Raw genomic sequence first — 27094 nt, forward strand, 5'->3', positions numbered from 1 at the left:
GGATAATGTGAGAGAGAGAGAGAGAGAGAGAGAGAGAGAGAGAGAGAGAGAGAGAGAGAGAGAGAGAGAGAGAGAGAATGGGAAAGATAAAATGTAAAACTGTAAAAATGGGGGGGGGGGGGGGGGGGTGAAGTTGCTTTTATACTTCGCAATTGTCCGGATTATATAATCCGGAATTTTCATAGGTATTCCGGAATACATAATCCGGAGGGCATGTTGGTAATTTGCATAGGGCGCGCGAGGAGGCCATAGGGTGGAAAAAGTAATTCTCTTTATCCTATAGGCTGGAGCACTGTCCACTTGCTAAAATGACCCAAATCCTTTATCAATTGGATCAATTCATTGTTGGTCGCTAAAATAGAGAAAATTTATACCAAAAAAACTAATTATTATTGAGTCAAACATTCTTGCAATTTTTTTTTACTAGTATGGATCAATTCATTGTTGGTCGCTAAAATAGAGAAAATTTATACCATAAAAACTAATTATTATTGAGTCAAACATTCTTGCAATATTTTTTTACTAGTATATATGATAAACTACATTTATATATTATTCGTTGTTTTTTAGAATCTATAATTAAAGTAAAACATTTATAAAAAAATAACATTTTTTTTATGTTAACACCCCATTTCTCAAAAGAAAGGGGCCTTGGTAAGCCGGAGTTCGGCTAAAAAATATTCCACCTAAGAATAGAACACATATTCTTCTAAACAATTCGTTTTTGGTGGAGCTCATTAACCACTTTTCAATTGCTTGGTCATGCTTCATATATTGTTACTCCAATAAGCCAAAGCAAATTCCCATTTCAATACAGTTTTTAAAACTTCAGCACAAAGTGAATGTTCAAACCGAAAAGATAACCCATAGCCTAAGGGATAATTTTACAACAAGACAACAAATAAATACATTTTTGTGATATAACAGCTCTTATAAATTCTAACAGACTGAAAAGATAATGCATATCCAGCCACACACAGACTAAGAACTCAAAGTAACACGAGTAAATAGCAAAAACAGTAAACTTCATTAGGAGAATAAGAGGTATGTATGTCTTAGACATAGTCACATAAAACTCTACTTGAATTATGCCCTTAAAAGATGGTTTCTACCTGCAAATTACACTTGATATTTGAGCATACTTATCTTTTTCTTGATCAGTTGCAAAGTACATATCTATTATCTGCCGTATCTTGTTCCTCTTGAAGAATTAGATCCCGTTTGAATTGAGCTTATGAAAAATAGCTTATGCAAATAAATAAGCTTTTATATTATTAATTCTTAAGTTTTCACTAACGAAAACTTTATCTTCGTAAGTTGTTTTTTCATAAACTACCTTAACAAGCTCATGAATAATAATAAAAACATATTTATTTGCATAAGCTGTTTTGCATAAGCTCAATCCAAACGGGCCCCTAAAAACAGGGCTTTAGAATAATCTCAAGTTAGATTTCTCCAAAAATTCTTTGACCATGAAATGCAAAACTAACAAATGATAAAAATAAATAAATTCATAAATAAACAATAGTATGATATGACATAAGTTGAAATGGTAATAATTGAAAAGACAATGAAATTAAAATGAATTGAATAATTATATGGCACTTGTATGACACTATACTATAGATTTCTCAGTCAGATAACTCTTGTCATACTTATTTATGTACACTGATAATGAATGTATCAAACCTCTTCATTGATGATTTTACAACAATATAACCAAAAAATATATACATATGGAATTTGTAAAGCCCAACAGAAGAAAAATGAACCAAAGGCAGACTGCACAATAATGACATTGAACAGAAGGCTGCAAACTTCATTTGGAGGTAACAATGTCTTTGACTTGAGCATTTGAACCTACCAACCTAGCATAAAACTTGTGATCCACAGTTCAAAACATTACTTGATCGATCGAACAAAACTAGCAACACCACTTGAGAATTTTCTTCCTTCTGTTATCTTTAACTATAACATGACTTTGATCCATTGTTTTACCAATTGATTCATCATATATGAGATAAATTATTGTCTTCTTCACAATGAAATCGTTCTCAACAACAACGACAACCTCCACTTGGTTACCAGGCTCTATACTTGATACTAATCTCTCGCCCTCATCATCTTCGAAGGAGACTAATGCCTCTCTCTTATATAGTTGAATGGTGGCTTTAGTGTAATTTTTCACCATCAAGTTTTTAAGGCCGTCTGATACTACATTATTTGGCGGTGAAGAATAGACAACGCATATCATTGTCTTCAATATGCGCCCTTCCACTTGAGGGACTTCAAATTTTACCGAACAACCTTCGTAATTAAAGGAAAACCAATTTGGGTAACCATCACCGGGGAGCAAGCAGCCTTCACACCCCTTGACAACCATATTCTGTAACAGTGAAAACAGCGAAAATAGTCTCAATTGTATTTAACAATAAACTGGTATATTCTTTTTGACAATTGAAGATTTAGTTTTATATTTCCTTATAAGATAAAAAATCACGTTTTTAGTAAATACAATCGTTCGTGATATTTTAACAAAAATACGTAAAGTAGTGATAATTTACAAATAAAAAATTAAATAAAATTGTAAATAACGAGCTATGATGTTACATATTCCTAACAATGAATAGAAATACAATATGCATCTGCCACGTTCGTACGGTTAAAAGGTTTTAAATGTGTGTTATAAAAATGAGAGTTGGAACTATTATATACATATAAGAGGAGAGACTTATAAGTGAAACCTGTAATATGTTCTCTTTCAACATTGTAGCGACTTGGCAATTCATCCCCATTTGAATAAGAAAAGATCTCAAGGAAGTTTTTGATTCTGAAATGTGCACTTGACTGCAATATTGAAGTAATGCATGAGTTTTCACGTTTGATAACTGTGATGTAGCAGATGATTCCAATTCTTTCGAATTTGTGGCATATAAGGCATCCAAAATTCTTTCTGCATCTTGAGAAAGTTGAAGTTCTGAGCCGCATTCCACCCAAAGACATCGAAGCCATGGAAGGTAATTGGAAATAGATGATAGTTCATGGGAACTACTATTTAGTACATCTAAAGGAACAAGGGATGACATTGCAGCAACTGTCTGAAATGGGGAAGTGAGATTATTTGTGGGTGACATCCAAGACCAAATGATCGATGGGAACACATCACGTGAGAATCCTTCATAGCCGCACAAAGAAATATATCCAATGCTTTTCGACCTTACTACTGAAAACGGCACTCTTGTTATTGCGGTGTTATTTGCTATCAGAGTGGTTAAAGATGTCATCTGTTCTAAGTCCTCTTCCAACTTGTCAATCATTGAACACCCGGAAAGAATGAGAGTTTTTAGAGATTTCAACTTATAGATACTTCTTGGAAGGCTCTGAAGACCAATACAATCTTCCAAATTTATCAGAAGAATTTTATTGAGATGTTCAATACTATGAGAAACCTCTGACAACCTTGGACAATCTGTGAGTACTAGTTGTTCAAGATTAGGCAAGTTTGAAAAATCTGGAGTTTGTGTCAGATAATGAGAATGACTAAGATTGAGAATCTTCAGCTTCTCCAACCTCTGAAACCACCAAATGTTAATTAGAATACTTACAGAGGAATTAAGATAAAAAAACGGAAGTAATTAAAAAATTACTGCAATGCCATTTTTGCTGATAGCAAAGTTTGACAGACAGAAGCAAAGGTGAAAACTACGTCTAAATGAAAGTTAATATCTAAAAAAGGAAAAGAAAAGTTAATACCTGGGTCTTTTTCCACACAAGTTTGATATTGCTGTTTACTAATTCAATGGAAACTAAATTTCCTTGATAAAAGCTTGAAGGAATGCATGTTAAAGGAAATCCATTCCAAGAAAGCCATCTTAGATTTTTAGAAAGACATTCAAAATCACCATCAAGTTGTACACCAGCAAGTTGAAGCAATCGGAGTTTTTCCATCTTCTTAAATGCTTTAGTACTAAAACATTTTTCATTTTCTCTTGGCAACTTCAAAGCCAATCCCTCAACAACTTTTGTTCCCTGTGAATATGATGGGAAGAGAAAGTTGTTATTAGTAACCAGAAAGAACAAAAGATTCACAGCCAAACTAATTTTTGAAGTTTATTTGATAATCAACAATACATATGAATGTTAACACCATACTCAAAAGCATTTGTTTACGGTATAAATAAGTATAGGAGTTCTTACATTTTGTTCTGATAATACATCAGACACGTCCTTATCAAACCATAATCTGCTATGCCCCTCAGGCTCTTCTGATTTTTCACGAATGATTTCTCTTCCCATATCACGCAGCAAATCATGCATTCCAAGCTTGTTCCTATCATCGACAGTTACAAGGCTTCGCTCAACAAGTACACTTACTCCAATTTCAGCAAAAAGTTCACATCCATTTAATATAAGTGTAACATCATTTCGATCCATCCCAATAAAGTAACAAGCTATGTCGAGGAATATTTTCTTCTCAGTGTCATCGTTTAAACCATCATAGCTTATTTTTAACTTCTTCTGCACTTGATCATTAGGAATTCTTATGAGTTTCTCCAATACACACTTCCACTCTGCTATCCCCCTATCAAACAAATATGACCCAATGACTTGTAGAGCTAGCGGCAATCCCCCAGAATACTCAACTACATTTCTTGAAATTCCAGCAAAATCTTCTATAGGACTCGCTTGTTTGAATGCATGCCAACTAAAAAGCTCAATTGATTCACTTTCATCCATTTCTTTCATTTTTCACACTTGGTCAACTCTATTCCCTCTAAGTATATGCATATCCCTGGTTGTGATAATTATTCTACTCCCTGAACTAAGCCATTTACGATTTCCGCACAAAGCATTCAATTGCTCCAACTCACTCACATCATCAAGTACAATAAGAATTCTTTTATGACACAGTCTATCCATTAATATAGTTTTTCCCGACTCAATACTTCGTATCTTAGTTTTCGTATCTTTGCAAATATCAAAAAGTTGTTCTTGTAAACAAACCGGTCCATCATTTTGCTCCCAAACTTCCCTGATATTTGCAAGGAAGCTCCTACCTGCAAATTTACGGCCAATTTTATTGTAAATGGCTTTTGCGATGGTGGTTTTACCAATCTCACCCATACCCCAAATCCCTAGTAGTACATTTTCATTGGTTTGTTGGATGTTTAACCGTTGAATCATATCTTCTACTCGAGATTCGACTCCCACTGGATTATCAGCAATGAACAAATCTGTCTTGTCAAGCAAACGTGAAATATTTTCCACTATATCGTCAATTGCTTCACTTTCATTCCTACGAAAAAGAAGACCCAAGAAAAGATGAACATACACGTGCGCGCACATACACAAGTACATGTATATTTATCTTATATGTAATCATATATATATAGACACACACTTTACGCTCTAAAGTAAATTGCTCACTTTAGAGGAGCCCGATCCATATATTGCATATTAAATTTGATGTCACTGGTTGCCTGAGATTCAAAGTAATTTTTAGTGATTCTGTTATTCATTTTTTCCCTGCTTTCTTCTCATTAATCTCATTTGAATGATACCAACTATTTGACTGCAAGTTCATTTCTGTGTTATTCAGTTTAGATAGTTTTCTATTTCAGCTGAATGCAAACTGTTTGGTGGATTCTCTTTTAAGTGCTTATACAACTGAGTACCAGGAAAAAGGTCAAATAAAATCAAGGAATCACTATAAGACTATTAGAAAAGCCTTTGACTATTATGCAAACGAGCACAAATTGAACGATCTCAATGTTTTCATTTCGAATATCAATTTAGGTTGTGGACAGATTGTTTTTGTCTTCCGAATATCAAAGCAGTTGAGTATAAAATTAGTTTTTCATTTCCATATTCGGACGTTTAAACCAAAGAGGTGTGCTTCTCCATGATCTGATTTTGAGGATATATCAAGTTATTTTGACAGATGTTTGTCTGGATGGGATTAGTGGTTAAGCTGTTATAGGTCCCTTATCAACTGCAACTGCTTCACAAGTTGCGGTCTAGTCCAAGTTTCAAAATCAATACATTCCTCCAAGTCTCTTTTAATTCAAGTTGGAATGCCAAGTCAGCAATATTTTGAAAGAGATAATTTTACAGTTTTGACATACTCTCTCTGCCTACACAAAGGCTACCATTCAGCTCTAAGAGAGAGGCATTAGTCTCCTTTGAAGACGAGGAGGGTCAGAGGGTAGTATCAAGTATAGAAACTGCCGGTAGCAAAGTGGAGGTCGTTGTTGTTTTTGAGAATAGTTTCATTGTGAAGATGACAACAGTTTAACTCGTATATGATGAACCAATTGGTGAAAAAAAGAAGCTATATCATGTACCAGATTTGAATGACATCGCTTGTAGAAGTGATGAAAATGAACGCCCTGTCAAGAGATTCTCTACTGAAGAGGAGCCCACTGATGACTTCAATCAGAACAGAAAGAAGAAAACCCGAGTGGAATGAAACAATGAAAGATAGTAATGCAACGGCCGAGCAAAAATAAAGTCTTATAGTGACCACAAACCTGTTTATTGGCAACAATTGTTTTCCATTTTTGGCTGTAGTTTCCAGATTTTATCCACATGGTGAATTTTTGTATTCACAAAGTGGTGAAAATTCAAATTTGTCCTGTTACAATTCTTCCATGTCTTGTACCATTTAAATGTCTTCTAACAAAACGGACTCAATAGTTATAGCATTTAAATGTCAAGCAAACTTCTGTGGTACTGAATGAAAGGCTATATGGCTGCAAAGAAGAAACTCTGATTTGAGCAATGAGAATTTTACCTCAGCATCAGACTCCATAGTTATCTTGCTCAAGCATTTCCTTTGCTACAGAAACCTTCACAACTTTATTTTTGAGTAAACATTTATTTTGGTCCCCAACGGTGTGAGGCGCTCTCACTATAGACCCTGAATGATGAGCTATTTGAACCATACTATGAGTTATACATTCATATGTCTTTTAACAAATTCGACAGGACAGTCTTCAACCTAGTTTAGTAAATGAGTTCATTCATCATATTATCTGTCTCTAAGGTTGTGACTTCTTACTTTTCACCAATATGTTGGATATGTATACTTGAAACGGTTGATCAGTTTTTGAAAGGGGGTAAGTGCACATCATAAATTTTTCCGTGATAGCGATTTTGACAGGAGACTCAATGTGGGAGAGTTATGCACCCTAAACTAGCTGAATGAGTGTGCAGTTTGGAAGTCAACAAGGAGTAAGCTGCACAAAAGAGGAGTTTGTAGAAACCATGGGAGGCAGCATCCTGATACTGAAATGTGCTGCGTATTATAAGTTGTGCATTAGGCGACGCTAAAAGCTGAACAATCTGGCTTCAACTATGTACTGAGTGGTGGCTAACAGTGTCATAGTCGTGATTGGGGTTAAAAGCTAAACAATGCATATTTGGCATCCTTCTCCAGTAGTCCAATGGCTGGCATGTCTAGTAAATCACACTACGCAATGAAAATCAAAATACAATATTATGAATGCTCTACCAGAAATTTGCTAAGAACATAGTACCTACTAGGTTCAATCTAGGAAGAGAAGTTCACCTATTTACGCACTGCCAGATGACATAATTGCCTGGTCCACTTAACATTTGGGGTTCATACCCCAAACAGTACTTATCTGGCAGCTAGAATGACTTACATGGGTCTAGATCTTGGGTGTGGACTATCCGAAAATCAAACCAGTTTTATGCACTGAATTGCTTTATATTTAATGAAATCTTATAAAACTTTGATTCAATTAGATTTCTATGAGGAAAATCAACTTTTACTTTCTCAACTAAGAATTCAAACACAATATGTTCAACATAGATATGTCAAATAAAAATTCAAAACTGTACATTCCTCGCAGTCGTCAATACAATTAGAGTGACCTGCCAAAAGCCATATATGACATGGAAGAATTGTAACAGAACAACTTATAATCGTTCACCTCTATTTAGGATTACACAAATTTACCATGTATAGATACTTCAACAATAAATAGAAAACAATTGTTGCCAATAAAAAGGTTTGCAGGCACCATAAGAATTGATTTTTACTCGGCAATTGTTTTACCATCTTTCTTTGATTCATTCCACTCAATTTTCTTTCTTTCTGGTACATCATACAGCTCCAATTTTTCGCCAATTTGTTCATCATATACCAGATAAACTGCTGTCTTTTTCACAATGAAACTGTTCTCGAAAACAACAATGACCTCCACTTTGTTACCGGGTTCTATACTGGATATTACCCTCTGGCCCTCCTCATCTTCAAAGGAGACCAATGCCTCACTCTTATAGAGCTGAATGGTGGCCTTTGTGTGGTTTTTCAACAACATGGTTTTAAGGCCACTTGATTTCATGTTAGCTGGGGTTGAAGTATGGACAATGCACATCATTGTTTTCAAGTTACGGCCTTCCACTTGGGGGACTTGAAAAGTTACCGAAGAACCTTCAGAATTAAATGTTACCCAATCTGGATAACCATCAGTGGGGAGCAAACAATCACCACTCCCATTGAGATCCATATTCTGTATGAATAGAGATAGAATCAAAATTTTACTAACAAGTATAACAATAACACCTTATCATTTATTCAACAATTAAAGATATAATACTTTTCATAAGGTAACGAATCATATTGTTGATCTTGTGTAAAAGATTTTTCATAATCCATGAATCATATTCAGCCAAACATAGATCCATAATCTTGTGTAAAAGTTTTTTTATTCATTTTATAAACAAAGTTCATACAAATAATGTCACAACTCTACATGCTACCTAACCAAAATTCATATTCATGGATTACTACTGGTCCAAAAAAAAAAATTCTGGTCAAAATATGTTCATGGAGTACTTGTACCATGGAAGATGCATACTCATGTTCTTCTTATGATGTCGTTTCTGTTAGTTTGAAAAATGACTCATATAAAAGCTATTTATGAAATTTAATTTTGATTAGAACATATTTATGACCATGATCATGACCAGTAGTAAAAACAAAAAAAACAAGACTTTTAATTATAGACTTGTGATTTAGTATCAATTATGTAAAAGTATGCAAATTTGAGAGTATATCTTTAAAAAAATGTACAGACCATAATTTTTTCACACGCTTGAACATGTGTCACGTAAGCTGTCAATAATTTATAGCAAAATTTGATAGAACTTGGAAGACAATTTAAAAATAATATGTTAAGGATTTCATAGTTTTAATTTTCAAGTATTTTACACGTATAGCAAATATTTGAATACACTTACATATACATGTATTGTTATAGACATATACACTTAAGAATTCAAATGTATGAGGTGATAAAAACACAGACAAACATACAAGGGGGACAAAGAGATAGGTAAGACAAACCTGTACGATTTTCTCTTTCAAAATACTGGTGACTTGGCAATTCATTCCCATTTGAATTAAAAGAGACTTGAAGGAATGTTCTGATACTTGTGATGTAGAAGTAGTCGTATTTGATACTTGTGAGGTAATTGCAATTGGTTCAAACTCATTATAATCTGTGGCATATAAGGCATCCAAAATTATTGCTGCATCATGAGAAAGTTGACGTTCTGAGCTGCACTCCACCCAAAGACTTCGAAGACTTGGAAGGTACTTGGAAATCGACGATAGTTCGTGGGAACTACTGTGTGGTACATCTAAAGGAACGAGAGATGACATGATATTAGATGTTTGAAATAGGGGTGGGAGATTATTTGTTGGTGACATCCAAGACCAGATGATAGATGGAAGCACATCATGTAAAAGTCCTTCATAGCCGCATAGAGAGATATATCCAATGCTTTTTGACCTTACTACTGAAAAGGGTACTCTTGTTATTGCAGTGTTATTTGCAAGAAGAGTGGTTAATGATTCCATTTGTTCCAAGTCCTCTTCCAACTTGTCAATCATTAAACACCCAGAAAGAATGAGCATTTTCAAAGATTTCAACTTATAGATGCTTCTTGGAAGGCTACGAAGGCTAACACAATCTTCCAAATCTATTAGAAGTATTTCAGCGAGATCTCCAATGGTAGGAGAAACCTCAGACAGCATTGGACAATCTCTGAGTACCAGCTTCTCAAGATTAGGCATGTATGAAAAGTCTGGGGTGTGCGTGAGGAAATGAGAATGACTAAGATTTAAAATTTTCAGCTTTTCCATCCTCTGCAAGAACATAATTGTCAAGGGCAAAGTTAAGGAAGACGCCTTGAAAAATATTTACAATAATATGATGCACTGTTTTATCGAATACCAATATCAGAGCAAAATTTTGAACCGAGGCTAAATTTCTGTACACAGTGTTGCAGAAATTACTAAAAGCCATGTTGACCATTTTACCGAGAGATCAATAATTTGTAATGATAGAATGTTTTAAATGTAAATCTAAAGCTTCTTTAATGAAATAGTCAATGTTGCCACCATCTTCTTTGCCTTCATTTTAGATATCATAAAATTCAGTTGATTAGATAATATGTGGGACGTTTAATTTTAATTCTTGCTGGTCAAAAACCCTTTACACTATCAACCAATTATATATACATATGTGTGTGTGTGTGTGTGTGTGTGTATATATCGTTAAATGCTTAGACAAGTCTCATTGTCACAACCACCAAATAGGACATTTGAGATTGTGAAAAAAGTGCTAACACATCATTGGATAACAGTGTAAAACAATTTAACATGAGTCAAATTGAATATTTGGAATGGTTTCACTGGAGTACTTATAAGATTTGAAAGGATGCCAGAAATAACGATAATATTTTTTTAAAATACCATGTAATAAAGTAGCATTACAATTTGCAAAGGGAAAACGACTCATGAAAGGTAAAATAAGAAATCAAATCTATTACCTGGTCCTCTTTCCATAAATGTTTGACATTGCTATTCACTAACTCGATGGAAACTAAATTTTCTCTATGAAAGTTATTAGGTATATGTGTTAAAGAAAATCCATTCCACGACAGCCATTTCAGATTTCTCGAAAGATATTCAAAATCTCCATCAAGTTTTACCCCAGAAAGTTGAAGCAATCTGAGTCTCTTCATCTTCTTGAATGCTTTAGTACTAAAACATTTTTCATTGGCCCTTGGCAACTTCAAAGCCAGCCCCTTAATAGCTTTTGTTCCCTTTGAAACAAAATGAAAGACATGCAAAGCGTAAAGATACAAGGCAGTTAAACTTGCATTAAAGCCAATCATTTGCTACTAGCTAAAAGTGAGGAAGCGCCAAACGATTCATAACCAGACTAATTTTGAAAGTTCTGATGATAATCAAAAAATGAATGCTAACAATCAAATCATCAATTTTTGTTTTCCTTTCCAGATTTAAAAAATTAAGAAAATGAAGTTCTTACAGTTTGTTCTGATAATACATGAAGCACATCCTCATGAAACCACAACCTGCAACGCTCCTCCAGCTCCTCTGGTGATTTCTCACGAATGATTTCTCTTCCCATATCTCTCAACAGATCATGCATTCCAAGTCTGTTCTTATCATCAACAGTGACAAGACTTCGCTCAACAAGGATACTTATTCCAATTTCAGCAAAAAGTCCACATCCATCTAATATATGTGTAACATCATTTCGGTCCATCCCAATAAAGAAACAAGCTACGTCAAGGAATATTTCTTTCTCAGTATCATCATTTAAAGCATCATAGCTTATTCTTAACTTCTCCTGTACATGATTATTAGGAATTCTTTTGAGTTTTTCCAACGCACTTTTCCATTCTGTTATCCCTCTGTCAAACAAATATGACCCAATAACTTCCAAAGCTAGTGGCAATCCCCCAGAATACTCAACTACATTTCTGGAAATTGCAGCAAAATCTTTTGTAGGACTGGCTTGCTTGAATGCGTGCCAACTAAATAGCTCAATTGATTCACTTTCATCCATGTGTTTCATTTTGAATACTTTATTAACCCTGTTCCCACTAAGTATATGTCTATCCCTTGTGGTAATGATTATTCTACTCCCTGAACCAAACCAATTATGACTTCCACACAAAGCATTTAACTGGTCCAATGTATTGACGTCATCGAGTAAAATTAGTACTCTTTTATGGCTGAGTCTATCCTTTAATATGATTTTTCCGCTTTCAATGCTTTGTATTTTGGTTGTCATATCTTTGCAGATATCAAAGAGAAGTTGTTCTTGTAAATTCACTTTTCCAGCAGTCTCATCCCAAACTTCCCTAATATTTGCAAGGAAGCTTCTACCTTCAAAATTGCGGCCAATTTGATTGTAAATAGCTTTCGCGATGGTTGTTTTACCAACTCCCCCCATACCCCACATACCTAGTAAGAGAACTTCATTTGACTGTTGGGTATCTCTGTCCAGCAGTTGAATCATATCTTGCACTCGAGAGTCAACTCCCACAGGATTATCAGCAATAAACAAGTCTGTCTTGTTAAGCATACGCGTAACATTTTTAACAATATCCTGTATAGCCTCACTTTCATTCCTACATAAACCAAAGAAAAGGTACATAAATATATACATATAATAAAATATGGAGAGTTTTAATTAAACAACCAAATATCTACTCAAGCTTTGAGGCTCTATCTAAACTTTAACGAGCGAGTCAGATAGCTTATGAAAAATCCTAGCGGAATCCTTAAAGTATATTAAATCCCCAACGACTGATATCGTATTTTTGGAAAAAATTACCTGGAGTTTAGGACTACGAACCCGGCAAAATCAGCTGCCTGACGGAGTACTTCTCTCCACCACTCATGCTGATCCCTATCATCCCCAGTCTCATTTAAAAGCTTTTGAAAAGCTTTTCCGAATTCACCTGTTTGATGACGTACTTCAGATGGATCTACATTGTAAAACACCGGCAGAACAACTTGGCGTTGAATTCTTTGACAGTCCATTATTTCTACCAACTCTAGCAAACACCATCGCGATCCGGCATAATTAGTAGAGAAAACAATAACAGAAATTTGAGATTGGTCAATTGAATTAAATAGTGATGTTGGAATGTGATCTCCCCTTTGAAGCGAATCGTCGTCCCTAAAGACTTGAATTCCAGCATTTTGAAGAGCTGCATAAAGATGTGAAGTGAAGGATGCACGAGTATCTTCCCCTCGAAAACTTAGGAACACCTGTTCATATTGATGTTGATTTCTAAGTCTTCTCTGTTTTAATACTCTAACAACTTTACCCTTCGAAATTATGGAAGACATGAATGGATGAAAGAGAATTAACTAATTAGAAAGTTATTAGTATTATTAAGACTCTGAAATGAATGAATCAAGAAGGGTAAGAAAGAAAATGAAGAGATAAGAGATGCGTTTGTTTGTGGTGGGCGCTCATGCGGTCAAACTTGATGTCTTTCCTTTAACAATCAAGTCAATCCCGACCGTCACAAATGAAAAAATTAATCTCAACAAAGAGCAGATAATATAATTTTTTTGAGCAGATAATATAATCTCAACCCCGACCGTCAAAAAAAGAAAAAAAGCTAAAGTGCAATTTGACCCCCTATCTTTCAAAAAGTTGTGATTTTGGCCCCCTAAGTTTGAAAACTACAATTTTGATCCCCTATGTTTTAGCCCCTTTGCATATTTGGTCCTTTTGGTCAATTTTGACCAAGTCAACGCATATGTGGCATGCCACGTGTGTAATTAATTAATTAAAAAAATAAAAAATCGAAAAAATCAATTTTTAAATTAAATAAATGAAAAAAATAATAAAAAATTCTGGAAAAATGAAAAATAATAAAAAAATATTAAAAAATTCTGGAAAAATGAAAAATAATAAAAAAATATTAAAAAAATTTGAAAAAATGAAAAATAATGAAAAAATTTAAAATTTAAAAAACGAAAAAATATTACAAAAAAATGAAATAAATTCTTGAAAAACAAAAATATTAATAAAAATGACTAAAAAACGAAAAAAATTTCACAAAAATTCATGGACAATTCCAAGAATCACTTATTCGAAAAAGTAATGTCATGGAAACATTCATTTCCCTAAAGAAGAAATATGTACCAAATTTGTGGCCAAGTTGTATTCTCGTCGGTGTTTTTGTGTATACTTTTTTCATTTCCTTGCGCCTTTAGAATGTCAAATTTTCAACATTAGAAAATTCTGTAAAAGATTCTGGAAAAAATTTGAAAAAATTTCGAAAAAAATAATGTCAAATTTTTCAGATTTTTTAAAAAAAATTCCGTATTTTTTTTGAATTTTTTAAAAAATCTGGAAAATTTGACATTATTTTTTCGATTTTTTTCTTTATTTTTTATTATTATTTTTTTCATTTATTTAATTTAAAAATTGAATTTCTGGATTTTCTTTCATTTATTTAATTTAAAATCTGGAAAATTTTTAAATTTTTTCATTATTTTTTATTATTTTTCATTTTATCCAAAATTTTTTAATATTTTTTTATTATTTTTTTCATTTATTTAATTTAAAAATTGATTTTTTCGATTTTTTATTTTTTAATTAATTAATTACACACGTGGCATGCCACGTATGCGTTGACTTGGTCAAAATTGACCAAATATGCAAAGGGGCTAAAACATAGGGACCAAAATTGTAGTTTTCAAACTTAGGGGGCCAAAATCGCAACTTTTTGAAAGATAGGGGGCCAAAGTTGCACTTTAGCCAAGAAAAAATTAATCTCAACAAAGAGCAGATAATTTTTTTGGGTTTGATAGTTAAGGAAAAAAAAACTCTCAATTAGACTCTAACCCGTATGATGTATGACGTATCGGATCGATGACAAGTATACCAATTTGATTCTCAATTAAAGCTCACAAATGAAACTTTAAACTTCATTCGACGCTTGTTGTTTGTTTGTGAGTGTTGTGTTTTTAAGACGGTTGTTTAGATTATTCATTTTAGGGTTTTTAGTTTAAGACTTAAAATTTGATTTTTTTTTCTAGTTGGTTACTAAAATTGATGAAGATTAACTTAGTAACGAAGGAAATTACTGATTGATTAAAACAATTTTTGAAGATTTTTAGGGTTTGCATTTTGATGTTGTTTTGTTTATGATTAAGACCAATGTTGCCAAAATCCGTAGGATGGAAGAAAATATTACGGTAATCCTGCATTACAGTGGTGGTTTAGAGCGAGATGAGTATCAGAGGTTGCAATATGTTCGTGGTGAATTCTGTGTTTGGGAAAAAATGGATGTTGATGAGTTATGTTTGTAGGACATTGCAAAGGCTACTTCAAGGATCAAATTGATTTCTGTTTATATAATTCAAGGACTTTTTTGATGGTTTTTTAATATATTGCATGGATCGATTTGACAGTTAGACAAATAATGCAGGGACTAATATGATGGTAAAATTATTACAGAAAGGCCACATTTCATTCATCTTCAACCTCTTTTCATTATAACTTTACACACACCCATATCAATACACTAGCATGTTAAAAAACTCAAACAAACAAATTATGATTATCAAAAACTTAATCAGCCTAAGCTCACTTCCTATGCAATCAACTTTGTCCATCAACCTTGCCCTCCAAACCTCATCATTGTTCTTTCCTTAGCCTTAACCATGGACTGAACCTTCTCCATCAATCTTGTCTTTCTTCCATGACCAGCACCAATTCCATCAAAAAAAAATTGGGGATTTGGTTTTCGGATTCAATAAAAAAATTAGGGTTTGGAGTTTTTGGAATTGGGGAAGAACGTCTTTTTATTTTTAAAAAAGAAAATAAACTTAATTTTAAGAACGTCTTTTTCCTTCGACCTTACAAAGATTTATTTTTATTTTTAAAAAATCCAAACCTTTCATCAAATTCGACATATATAAAAAGTGGTCCATAGACGAGGGACTTAATTGGACTGTTACCCTAGAATTCATCATTTTTGTAGTACTTTATTGGAAACTGATTTGTTTGCACTTAGCTATTTCCTCTTTCTTTCTTTAACTTAATTTCGGTTAAAGAATAGAGGGAGGGAGTATGAAAGAGTGGATCCTCGTGTCGATCCCACATATGACTTCAAACAAAACAATCTATTATGTTGAGACATTATTGGTTGCAACCGTGTTTTGTAATTTTCATATTGTTTTTTTTTGAGAGAAAAGGCTTATAGCATATCATTATTTAAAATGTTTTTAATACAATGAGGTATATCAACCACAATTTAAAAACTAGTTGATAATGGGGTCGCCTTTGCTAATTTGTAGACAATCTCTTTTGTTTGTCTCTGCACAAACTCGATAATTGAGTTACAATTTCGGATAATAACCCCAAGCTCAGTAACATCATGTCTAGGGGACAAAATGCTATCAACAACTCTCTTAACATCAAACTCAAAATTTATGGGTCCTAAACTTAGGTCATGAACCCATTCTAAAGCTGATAAAAGTCTTAAAGCTTTTCCAATGTGGACATCGCAAACAGGTGTGAACCATTCGGTCTTGGCAATCACGAATGCACATGCTTCCTCTTTGATACACATACATGTTCTAACTTAGTATGCTTTGAAAAGAATGCATGAATGTTACATTTAAATATATCTTCCTTTGGTTTCACCCATTTCAAGCTTCCTATAGGCCTTTGCAAATTGACATAAGGCTACCGAGTAATCCGAGCCACTTTACATTCATGTAGCATGGTTTTCACACGCTTAAAGACATAGGATTGATCAGTATCGACCACGTCATTCCAAAACTTATTATTCCTGTTGTATAGTGACTAAAAATGAGATTTGAGAAAGTGAAGAACGTGACACGATTTGGCAACCGTGTCACGATTTCTGAGGGCCGAATGCATGTTTGTCTTGGAGGGAAAACGCGACACAATTTTGGGAAAACGTGTCACGATTTTTGGCTTGCTGGGCAAGTTTTCAGGATAAGGTTGGTCGTACCTTGGGTCGTACGCACCAATCGTGTCATGATTTGGCAAAACTTGACACGATTTTGACAGTTGCAGGGTACTATTTAAGTGTTCTTTGCAGATTTTGAAGGAGAGCTTGAAGAGAGAGAAATTTGGGACTGCAAAGGATGGAACTTTAGGGTTGATTGTCTTTGTAGTGAGGTTCTCTTTGGTTGGGAAACATTGTAAACACCTTGGGTGAGTGAAAATCATTCAATGTCTTGTTCATTGGTGAGATTGGGAAAATGGGTAGAAATTAGGGTTGTTCTTTGTGAGCTTGTTGAAGCTAATTTCTTGTAACCCATTTGTATCCCTTTGTAAGAACTCATTGATAGTGGATTGGAGAGATCAATCTCTCCGCCAGAGTAGGTCAAGTTGGACCGAACTGGGTAATCATCTCTTGGTGTGTTTGTTGTTTTCTTTCTTGCTTTCATATGCTTGTGGTTTTAAGCTTTTCACTTTGATTCCTATATTAGATCTAGGTGTTGTTATTGTTGTTATTGCTTGTGTTTACTTTGAAATTGGTTACTACTTTCCTTTGCTCCACACATCATAGTTTGTATTGGTGTGATTTTGAGTCCGAATTCACGACAATTCCTTTGTGGTTTTTATATTTAAACATCTTAAATGTTGTCCTTATAATATTTGAATGTATTGAAAACTGATATAAACCAAACTGTTACACCCCTACAAACCGCACCACAAACGTAGCTACTCTAATAGTTGAATTAAATAAATTAACTGAATTTTAGGACCACAAATCCTGAAAGGCCAGCGGCTTCACGAAGCACATCTCTCCATTTCAACTCATCTTCCTCTGAAATTCCATTTCTATTCAAAAAAAGTTGAAATGATTTTCTAAAGCTGATAAAAGTCTAAGAGCTTCTCCAATGTGCACATCGCAAACAGGTGTGAACCATTCAGTCTTGGCAATCACGAATGCACCTGTTTTGTCTCTGCTACACATACTTTATTCCAACTTTGTTAGTATGTTTTGAAAAGGATGCATTGATGTTACATTTAGATTTATCTTCCTTTCGTTTCACCCATTTCGAGCTTCCGATAGGCCTTTGCAAATTACCAGAAGGCTGCCGAGTAATCCAAGCCACTCTCCACTCAAGTAGCATGGGTATCGCACGCTCAAGGACATACTCCCTCCGTTTTTAAATATAAGCAAAATTGACTTTTTAGGTTCATTCATTTAATGATGTATGTGGTCTATGTAACACCCTCCTTTTATTTAATTATTTTTATTAAGTTAGAGTCTATTTATGTGATTTATTTTATTTATATGAGGTGTTAGTATTTTATTATGTGTCATTATTCAATTATTTATTAGAATATGAGAATTATTAGTGTAAGTAGAATTGGAGGTTAGAATAGAAAGAAGAGTAAGTTGTTGGGCCTAAATAGATTTGGGAGGAATATTTTAGTATTATAAATAGAGAAGCTTAGGTTAGAAAGAGTTTTACGTTAAACCGCTTTTTGGAAAGGAGGAGAACAAGAGAGAAGAGAAGAAAGAGGAGAACTCAGAGAGAGAGAGAGAACCCTAGGAACGAAGAACGCTGCTTTTGATTTCAGAAAAACAATCTAAGGTAAGGGTGAAACTATCTTTCACTAATATTAAGTCTGTAGATTATTAGATTGCATCTAACATGTTTTAGGATGCGTTGTGAGATTATGAGAAATTAGGGTTTGAGTGAGAATTGATGATTAGATGATGGAAAACTATTGAATTGATGTAAGGGAGTTAGTTTCAATTTAAGTGATACAAATAAACTACCACCACACAACATCATTCTGCGTGCGCGGATGGTGTTTCTTTTCTCTCTTCCGGTGCTAATAAAACCTTAGGTACCGTTCTCTAAAATCATGATTACTTGTTTTAGATTTATGAAGGGTAAGAACGTTCAGCTTTATTAATTCTCAAAGTGTCAGGGACCTCCTTTATGCTTTATGGCTTTCTAGTTTGAACATATACAGTACATCACCTAGTGCCAAAATAATTCTACGTCATCAAGTCATGTTATACCGTTTAAAGTAATTTATGCAGTCAATCATTAATCGCTATTACTTGTAACTCCTTGAATATATGGATGAATAATTGTGACTAGTTAGCTACTTTGTATTCCAAGTACATTTTCATGTATACCTATATGCCTATGTGCTTCGAGACTTATTACATCCTTCTCTGAGTTATTGTTTTAATAAATTGATTGATCTATTTTTTATAGTTTTGCTAGCATGAATTTAAAAAGACACCGATTTACATAGTTTAGGAGATACATATTCATGTATTTACATATATGTGTGATTTTGCATTACACCTTATCTATTTTTATGCCGATTCACATATTGTATATACGTACACACATGTTAACAATGAATTGCTATTACATCAGTTTAGAATCATTATTTCTACTCTTTTAAATGTGTTTGGAATATAAGTTTTAGATGATTTAATGATGATGTGAAAAAGATGTGTTATTTTAAGATGTGTTATTTGAAGATGTGTGATTTAAAGTTGAGTGATATAAAGATGTGATATTGTTATTTATGCACTATCTGTGTTAATTATGATGCTTATGTTGATGCGATGTTTAAATATGTTGTTGATTATCATTTGATGCTGTTGTATTATGATGCTGATATGAGATGAATTATTTATATGCTGCATATACTGCTGAGTCTTATTTAAGATGAAAATGTCGGTCTAAGTTGTAAAGATTTGAAAAGTTGTCCATAATAATGGAATTATAAGAGATGCTCATGAAGTTGTCTAAGTTGTTGCATTTAGAGTTATGTCGTTGCATAGTCAGTGATGGGGGCTTAATGCCTGACAGGTCCCTTATGACCTTAGCGATGGGGGCTTAATGCCCGACAGCTCCAAATATGACCTTAGCGATGGGGGCTTAATGCCCGACAGGTCCAAATATGACCTTAGCGAAGGGGGCTTAATGCCCTGGTGGTACCACATGCATATTGAAGATGTCTAAGATGATTTAAGATGATTCGAGAAGTAGAAGTTGCATAGTCGAGTCGAAGTTGTTAAGATGTCAAGTTGTCAAGTTGTTAAGATGTCAAGTTGATAAGTTATTAATGAAGTGCTATGATGAATGAAGACGAATGATTATATTTGATGTTAGATGTTGATGCTTATAAATAATGTTTGATGAAATGTGGTGACGTTTGTGATTAATATTGATGCTATGTGATGATTGTTGGTGACTATTATTTGATGTTACATGATGATGTTAAGATTAGTAAGTGATGATATATGAAGTAGTTTATAATTAGTATTATGATAGTTTTATGACCAATATAAGAAGATTAATGATATTAATTAAAGAAATTAAGTTGTTAGATATAATTAATGAATTATATGATGTATATGTTGTTAAATGTAATTTATGATTTATGAGCTTAATATTATTGTTTGAGAAATCTCACCCATTCTGCTTGAAAATGTTGCTCTTCGTATGGGTAACTTGCAGGTAATCAAGATTAACTGCGGTCGTGGGTGACTATCTCTCACTGTGTCCTTAGGTGCTCTGATACGTAACGGGATGGGGATTTTAATACTATTTTCTGTTCCTTTACGTATTGCTTTTGAAGTTTAAGAATTATTATTGAACTAAGATTTATGAGACTTTTATGATGAGGCCTGCGTGTCGAGACTATTTCTATTGTTAAACTAAATCCGCTGCGAAGTTTTTAAATATTATGTTGATGAATTTTGAAGGATAAATTATTATCTATTTTGTTAAGATTTTATGAATAAAGAGATGTAGCATTCCGTTTACGTGAATTACTCGGATAATTTATTATGAAACTTTTATGTTGGGAAAACGGGGTGTTACAGTCTATGTGGTCCATGACCACATACATCATTAAATGAATGAACCTAAAGAGTCAATATTGCTTATATTTTGAAATGGAGGGAGTATGATTGAGCATCGAGCACGTCAATCCAAAACCTATTATCCCTTTGTGATTTTAATTTTTAAATATATCTTAAATGATGTCCCTCTAATTTTTGAATGTATTGAAATTACAAACACATTTTTAAGTGACTCTATTGTTACGAGTTTTTTAGATCAAATTGACTAATGATAGACACATTTGAGTACATAACTTATTCACAAAAAGTTTAGCCATAGACTAAAATGACAATCAAAATACAAATTTATGTATTTTTGTAATTTTGATACGTTCAGTTGTAACTATTGTGACAACGTCTCTCATATTTAAGTACCAAAATAACTATATATATTCCCAAAATAATATTATCACGAACTCTCATGTACATAATAATACTCCTACATATTCAAAATTTGGAGATATTTATGGGTTATTGGTTGGTATGCTATTGACAGCTAATGTGAACCCGACACATTATATCAACGTGATGATGATTTAAGTTGAAAATATTCAAAATTATGTACGGTGGCGGAAATGTGTGTTACTGGTGGGGAGGACGAGGGAGAAGCTTGGAGTTGGAGGAGAAGATTGTGGACGTGGGAAGAAGAGATGTTAGCGGAGTGTAGGTTATTACTTGATGGTGTTTTTCTGCAGGATAATATTCTTGACAGGTGGCAATGGGATCCAGACATTCATGATGGCTATACAGTAAGAGGTGCTTACCATATCCTGTCATCTCCGGTGGCGGTAGCTCTTGACATGCATAGCGATCAAATATGGCATAAGCATGTTCCCTTAAAGGTCTCCATTGTTGCTTGGCGTTTATTGAAAGATAGGCTTCCAACCAGAAACAATCTTGTCAGGCGCGGTATATTGCAAGTGGCGGGGAATAGGTGTGTTGCAGATTGTGGAAACGAGGAGTCCGCAACGCACTTATTTCTACATTGCGGTGTTTTTGGTTCTTTGTGGCAGCATCTTAGGGCCTGGATTGGAGTGGCGGGAGTAGACCCGTTAAATATTACTGACCATTTTACCCAATTTATTCATTGTACAGGTTCTTCAAGAGCTCGCCGTTCGTTTCTTCAATTATTATGGCTTCTTGTTGTTTGGCTTATTTGGAGTGAACGTAATAACAGAGTTTTCAAAAATGTTGAAACTCCAATCGTTCAGCTTATAGACAAATTAAAGTTTCATTCATTGTGGTGGCTGAAGGCTAATAATGCCCAGTTTGTGTATGGTTTGCACAGGTGGTGGTCGGACCCTATGACTTGTTTGGGTATCGACTGAACCTGTTTTATGTATATACTTTGTAAGACTCTTTTGTTTTTCGGGATGGTCTTCTTGGTACACCTTGTACTGAGAAGCTCACATCGCCAGTGTTAATATATATCATTTTTATGTCTTCAAAAAAAAAGTTGAAAATAATTTCCTCAAAAAAAAAAAAAGTTGAAAATAATGCAAAGTAGTGGCAATCAATATTATCCATATGATATTACTCTCTTTATCACTAGTCGATATACCCGTGCTAAGCACGGGTAGCGTGTCTTCGCCGCGATGTATGGTCGCAGCTCCGCTGCGTGTCGTTTGTTGGCTGTGGTTGGTATAGTGTTTTTTTTGTCCATAGTGAAAATATGTAAAGTATGTCAATTAATAATGTATTTATTGATCGGTAGTAATAAAAAATTATAAAATAATTAAATTTTAATATGAAAAATTATATATTAAATTTCAGTATTGACGATATTAAAAACCTAATAAATAAAAATAATCATAGTATCAATAATTTTTGTAGTCGTTACATTTCTTATGTATATGTATACATTAGATTAGTGTTCAAATTTGGTGTCGTGTATCAATTATACCCTCCTCAAATGATTTTGGTAGTGGAGATTTTATATGGAGTTTTTTTTTGATATAGCATTTTTATAAACTCTTAGTTCATCTTATTAGCAAATATCAAAATTAATCCTCAAAACTGAGTTATTAAAGCAAACCAAAGTATTAGGTTAGGACAACACAATAACTTTGATGGTCTAAGTTTCTTATGTATACATTAGATTAGTGTTCAAATTCGCTCCCGTGTATCAAGTATACACTCTTCGGTTGATTTTGGTAGTGAAAATTTTATATGTAACAAAACAACATGAATTTTTGTAAAAAAGAAAAACATAAGTTTTGTACAAAATAAATCAATGAAATGTTTTGATCAAAATAGAGTTGTGTAAGGAAAAAGAAAGTAACATAGTTAATAGCTGAGAAAGAAACTTTTTTTTTCTTTGGATCGCATATCTTTTTTTTTATTTGTTTGTATTTTTGTGTATTTTTTTAATGCAGAAATTTTTATATTTTGTCATGCTTGAATGTAAATTTAACAGGAATCACTTACATGATTTAGAGTGTGATTTACATGATTAGAGACATTAAAAAATTATTATATTTGATTTGTCTTTTACATTCAACAATATCCATCTCTCCTCTTATCATCTTTAAAGAAGAATATTATTTTGACAAACGCAAGAAGATTATGTTATTTTCGAAGTTAAAAAATTAGTGACATTTATGATTTAACAATAATAGTATAAAGTTCCTTCAAAAAAAAAAAAAAAAAAATAATAGTATAAAGTTTATTATAATAAAATTGTATGATGTTTGTAATAAAAAAATTGTAGTATATATTATGACATGTTCATGAATTTTTATAGCAAATAAGATAGACAACCAACATAAACCTGTCAATAAAGGACAATGAGCAGAAAAAATATTTTTTTAACATTTATAACACAATTGTTGTCATTGATTTTATTCTATAAACTTCATCTACTTTCTTTTGGTTGATTATTTCTTTTGGTTGAAGCATCATTCATCTTTTCCTGCAAAATATAGCAACATACTTTTCAGCAAAAAATTGTAGTTGAAGAATGAACAACTTGTTTTTATAGGACTCTAGCTACTTGTTTAGTTGAAGAATGAACAACTTTCAAGTTTTCTGCAAAATAAATCAATGAAATGTTAGAAAACACTTTTGACCAAAATAGAGTTGTGTAAGGAAAAAGAAAGTAACATAGTTGATAGCTGAGAATGTAATGAATTTCATACGCTTACCAATATATTTTTTGTTGGAGACTTATCTCATAATTTTACTCATGCATTCCTACGGAAAATAAACAAAATCTGAAAATTATTCATAATTGAAGAAAGAATAAGTTAGTAACAATACCATTTATTTGAAGATAGAATGTCACCATATTTGTAGATCTTTTGTAACCTGTTAAATCTACAAAAAGAAATATGCAGGAAAAGTGATGTTAGCATATATGAGAAAGTGCATGTAAGAAATATGCAGGAAAGAAATGAATGAGAAAGAGCATAGTTGAGACTTTTGAAAATGAGTTAATGATAAATGTAAGAAAATTATTCAATATTATACGAGATAGAACACATTTACTTGTCGGATTGGATGCCATGGCTGAGTCTTCCTTTGCCTTTCACGTGCTCCGGTTCTTAGGGTTGTCGATGGGGCAAACCACTAATGAGCGTATTATCAGAGTGATGGCAAAGGGGACCTAGCCTTTCTATTTATAACCGTGCAACCCTAGGCACCACCCATCATGGGCCCAGTGTTTGGGCCTACACTATTGTCATACCCTAATTTTTGACCTGAGGATCCTACATTCATACACCGACACGTGCCCTTCGATCCTGATCAGTCTTTGACTTTTTTCAGTGAAAAAAATCGGCAGAGAGGTATTTTAAAATACCTCATTTTTTGGTTCCGAGTCGGGCCCTCTTCTCTCAATTTTATTTTTAGTCTTTATTTCCATCTTCTATTTTTTTTAATCGATTTTAATTAGTTTATTTTTATTTTAGTTAGTCATTCATTTTTTTTAATTAATTACTACTTTTTTTTTCAAAATAAGTCAAAAATCCAAAAAAATATGCATAGTTATCTTTTCTTTTTTATTATTATTATTATTATTATTATTATTATTATTATTATTATTATTATTATTATTATTATTATTGTTATCATTATTTATTTTTATTATGTGATAAGTTCAAAATGTCCAAAAAGGGTCCAAATTCATATCAGTCAGTCACAGCTTCCTCAGTCCAAATCCAAAGCAACAGCTCGCGCTTATCTGCAAAGATCCAGTAACAATTCCTTTCGTTCCTCTCCAAGCCACAGAATTGGTGCACATTCCTAACAAACCCTAATCTCAAATCCTAAGACTATAAAACCAAACCTGCATCACAACACAGAAGGGGGGCCAAAATTCATCACAAACGCACAAAATTTCCCCAGCAACACAGTTTTCACGACCAATTCACAAACCCACACCATAATCCAGAACCGAACCTCAAACCTGCTTGAAACCAACAATCACCATCAGCATAACACAAATCATAAAACATGAATCCATAACTACCAGGTGTAACACCCCGTTTTCCCAACGTGAAAATTTCGTAAATAAATCAGAGTATTCATCGTAAACGGAATGTCACATTTCATAAAAATCATAAATTGAATAAATAAATATTTATCCTTCAAAATTATTCAGCTTAATCTTTAAAACTTCGCAGCGGAATTAGTTCAACAAGGCACGCAGGCCTCATCATAAAAGTCTCATAAATCTTAGTTCAAAAATAATTCTTAAACTTCAAAAGCAATACGTAAAGGAACAGAAAATAGTATTAAAATCCCCATCCCGTTACGTATCAGAGCATCCTAGACGACACGATGTGAGGAGTCTACTCACGAACACAGCTAGTCTTTACTACCTGCACATTACCCACGGTCGAGGCAACATATACGCAGAAGGGGTGAGATTTCTCAAACAATAATATTAAGCTTATAAATCATAAATTACATTTAACAACATAAACATCTTATAATTTAACAACTATAATTAAATACATAAACATCATCATTTATCTTAGCAAAATATCATCAAATAGCAGTCACAGTCATCGTCACATATCATCATACTAAAAGACATAACAAAGTAATTCGTTAAAACATCACAAAGTAATTCGTTAAAACATCACAACTTAACAACTTGACTTGACAATGCATCTAAACTCGACTATGCAACTCTTAACGTCTTAAACCATCTTGAATCATCATGAAATGCAAATGCATGTGGTACCATTTTAGGGCATAAGCCCTCATCGTCGTGGTTGAGCATAAATATACTCCTAGGGTATAAGCCCTCATCGTCGTGGTTGAGCATAAGCTCCATCGTCGTGGTTGAGCAAAAGCTCCATCGTCGTGGTTGAGCAAAAGCTCCATCGTCGTGTTTGAGCAAAAGCTCCAGGGCATGAGCCCTCATCTTTAAATGAGTATGCATGGACTCAACATCTTACGTCTTAGAAACTTCATGAACATCTATGACATCTTAACATCTTGACAACATAACATCTTAACAACTTGATGACTTCATAACGACTCGACGACTTAACAAACTCTTTGACTTAGACCGACATTTACATCTTAAATAAGATCAACAACAACATATGCAACACTTATAAGTCACATCATATCAGCATCATAGTACAACAGCATCAAATGATAATCAACAACATCTCAAGACATAGCAAAAATTCATTCAATTTAACATATTAATACCTATAGAAGGGACATATAAATGCACCGAAACTATAGTTCTATACTAGTCATATTACCAAATATATAATCACATAACTGATTTTAGCACAAGTAATGATATTTATGAGCTCTTAAGGTTAATTGAATTGGTAAGGGTTATATTGTTCTTTACTCAAATATAACCTGCTATCATTATAAGGAGCCGTCCTGTAGCAATTACAAAATCATACTTATACTATAATCCTTTTTAAATTGAAAACACCTTTAGAAATCAACTAGTAACATTGCTATCCTTTTTAAACTGAAAACACCTTTAGAAATCAACTAGTAACATTGCTATCCTTTTTAAACCTTTTTGAATTAAGTCAAAAACAAAAAACAAAAATGTAATGGCTACCGTGAAACACACAGGCTATTGGCTTTGATTCAAAATATAAAGGTTCAAAACAAGTGCAAAGTAATTCCGAAAAAACGACATACGGTACTATATCGGTCATGATAAATACAATAATATATCACATATAAACAAATAAATGATCATGTCATCATGAAGAACAATGTAGTGCGAACAACAAAATACCTTGCTATAAGTAAATCAGATTCGAATGAATGATTCAATGACAAATTTAATAAAAAAAACATCATAATTCAAAACTAAAATTAAACATGAAATCATTAAAAAAAGAGTCATTAAAACAAA

General features: G+C 33.2%; 3 protein-coding genes across 3 annotated transcripts; 1 reads left to right on the top strand and 2 right to left on the bottom strand.

Moving 5' to 3' along the window:
• Nucleotides 1-1576: 1576 nt before the first annotated feature.
• On the bottom strand, nt 1577-5357 carry LOC146912717 (uncharacterized). Its single transcript, XM_085722216.1, has 4 exons — nt 4198-5357; nt 3754-4029; nt 2745-3572; nt 1577-2386 (listed from the first exon to the last, which is right to left on the bottom strand). Exons 1-4 carry the CDS (start codon nt 4744-4746, stop codon nt 1925-1927), a joined length of 2115 nt encoding a protein of 704 aa, XP_085578342.1. The 5' UTR covers nt 4747-5357; the 3' UTR covers nt 1577-1924.
• A 2455-nt stretch (nt 5358-7812) lies between these two features.
• On the bottom strand, nt 7813-13285 carry LOC146912718 (disease resistance protein RUN1-like). The gene is made up of 5 exons (XM_085722214.1): nt 12687-13285; nt 11370-12480; nt 10867-11142; nt 9377-10180; nt 7813-8540 (listed from the first exon to the last, which is right to left on the bottom strand). The coding sequence occupies exons 1-5, from the start codon at nt 13205-13207 to the stop codon at nt 8064-8066; spliced, it is 3189 nt and encodes a 1062-aa protein (XP_085578340.1). The 5' UTR covers nt 13208-13285; the 3' UTR covers nt 7813-8063.
• An 8038-nt stretch (nt 13286-21323) lies between these two features.
• LOC146912719 (uncharacterized) lies at nt 21324-22076 on the top strand. Its single transcript, XM_085720772.1, has one exon. It carries the CDS (start codon nt 21324-21326, stop codon nt 22074-22076), a length of 753 nt encoding a protein of 250 aa, XP_085576898.1.
• Nucleotides 22077-27094: the final 5018 nt, after the last annotated feature.

The sequence above is a fragment of the Medicago sativa genome, chromosome 6 (genome assembly GCF_051527215.1).
Source record: "Medicago sativa cultivar Bolivia chromosome 6, Bolivia_mono, whole genome shotgun sequence".
Taxonomy (NCBI): domain Eukaryota; kingdom Viridiplantae; phylum Streptophyta; class Magnoliopsida; order Fabales; family Fabaceae; genus Medicago; species Medicago sativa.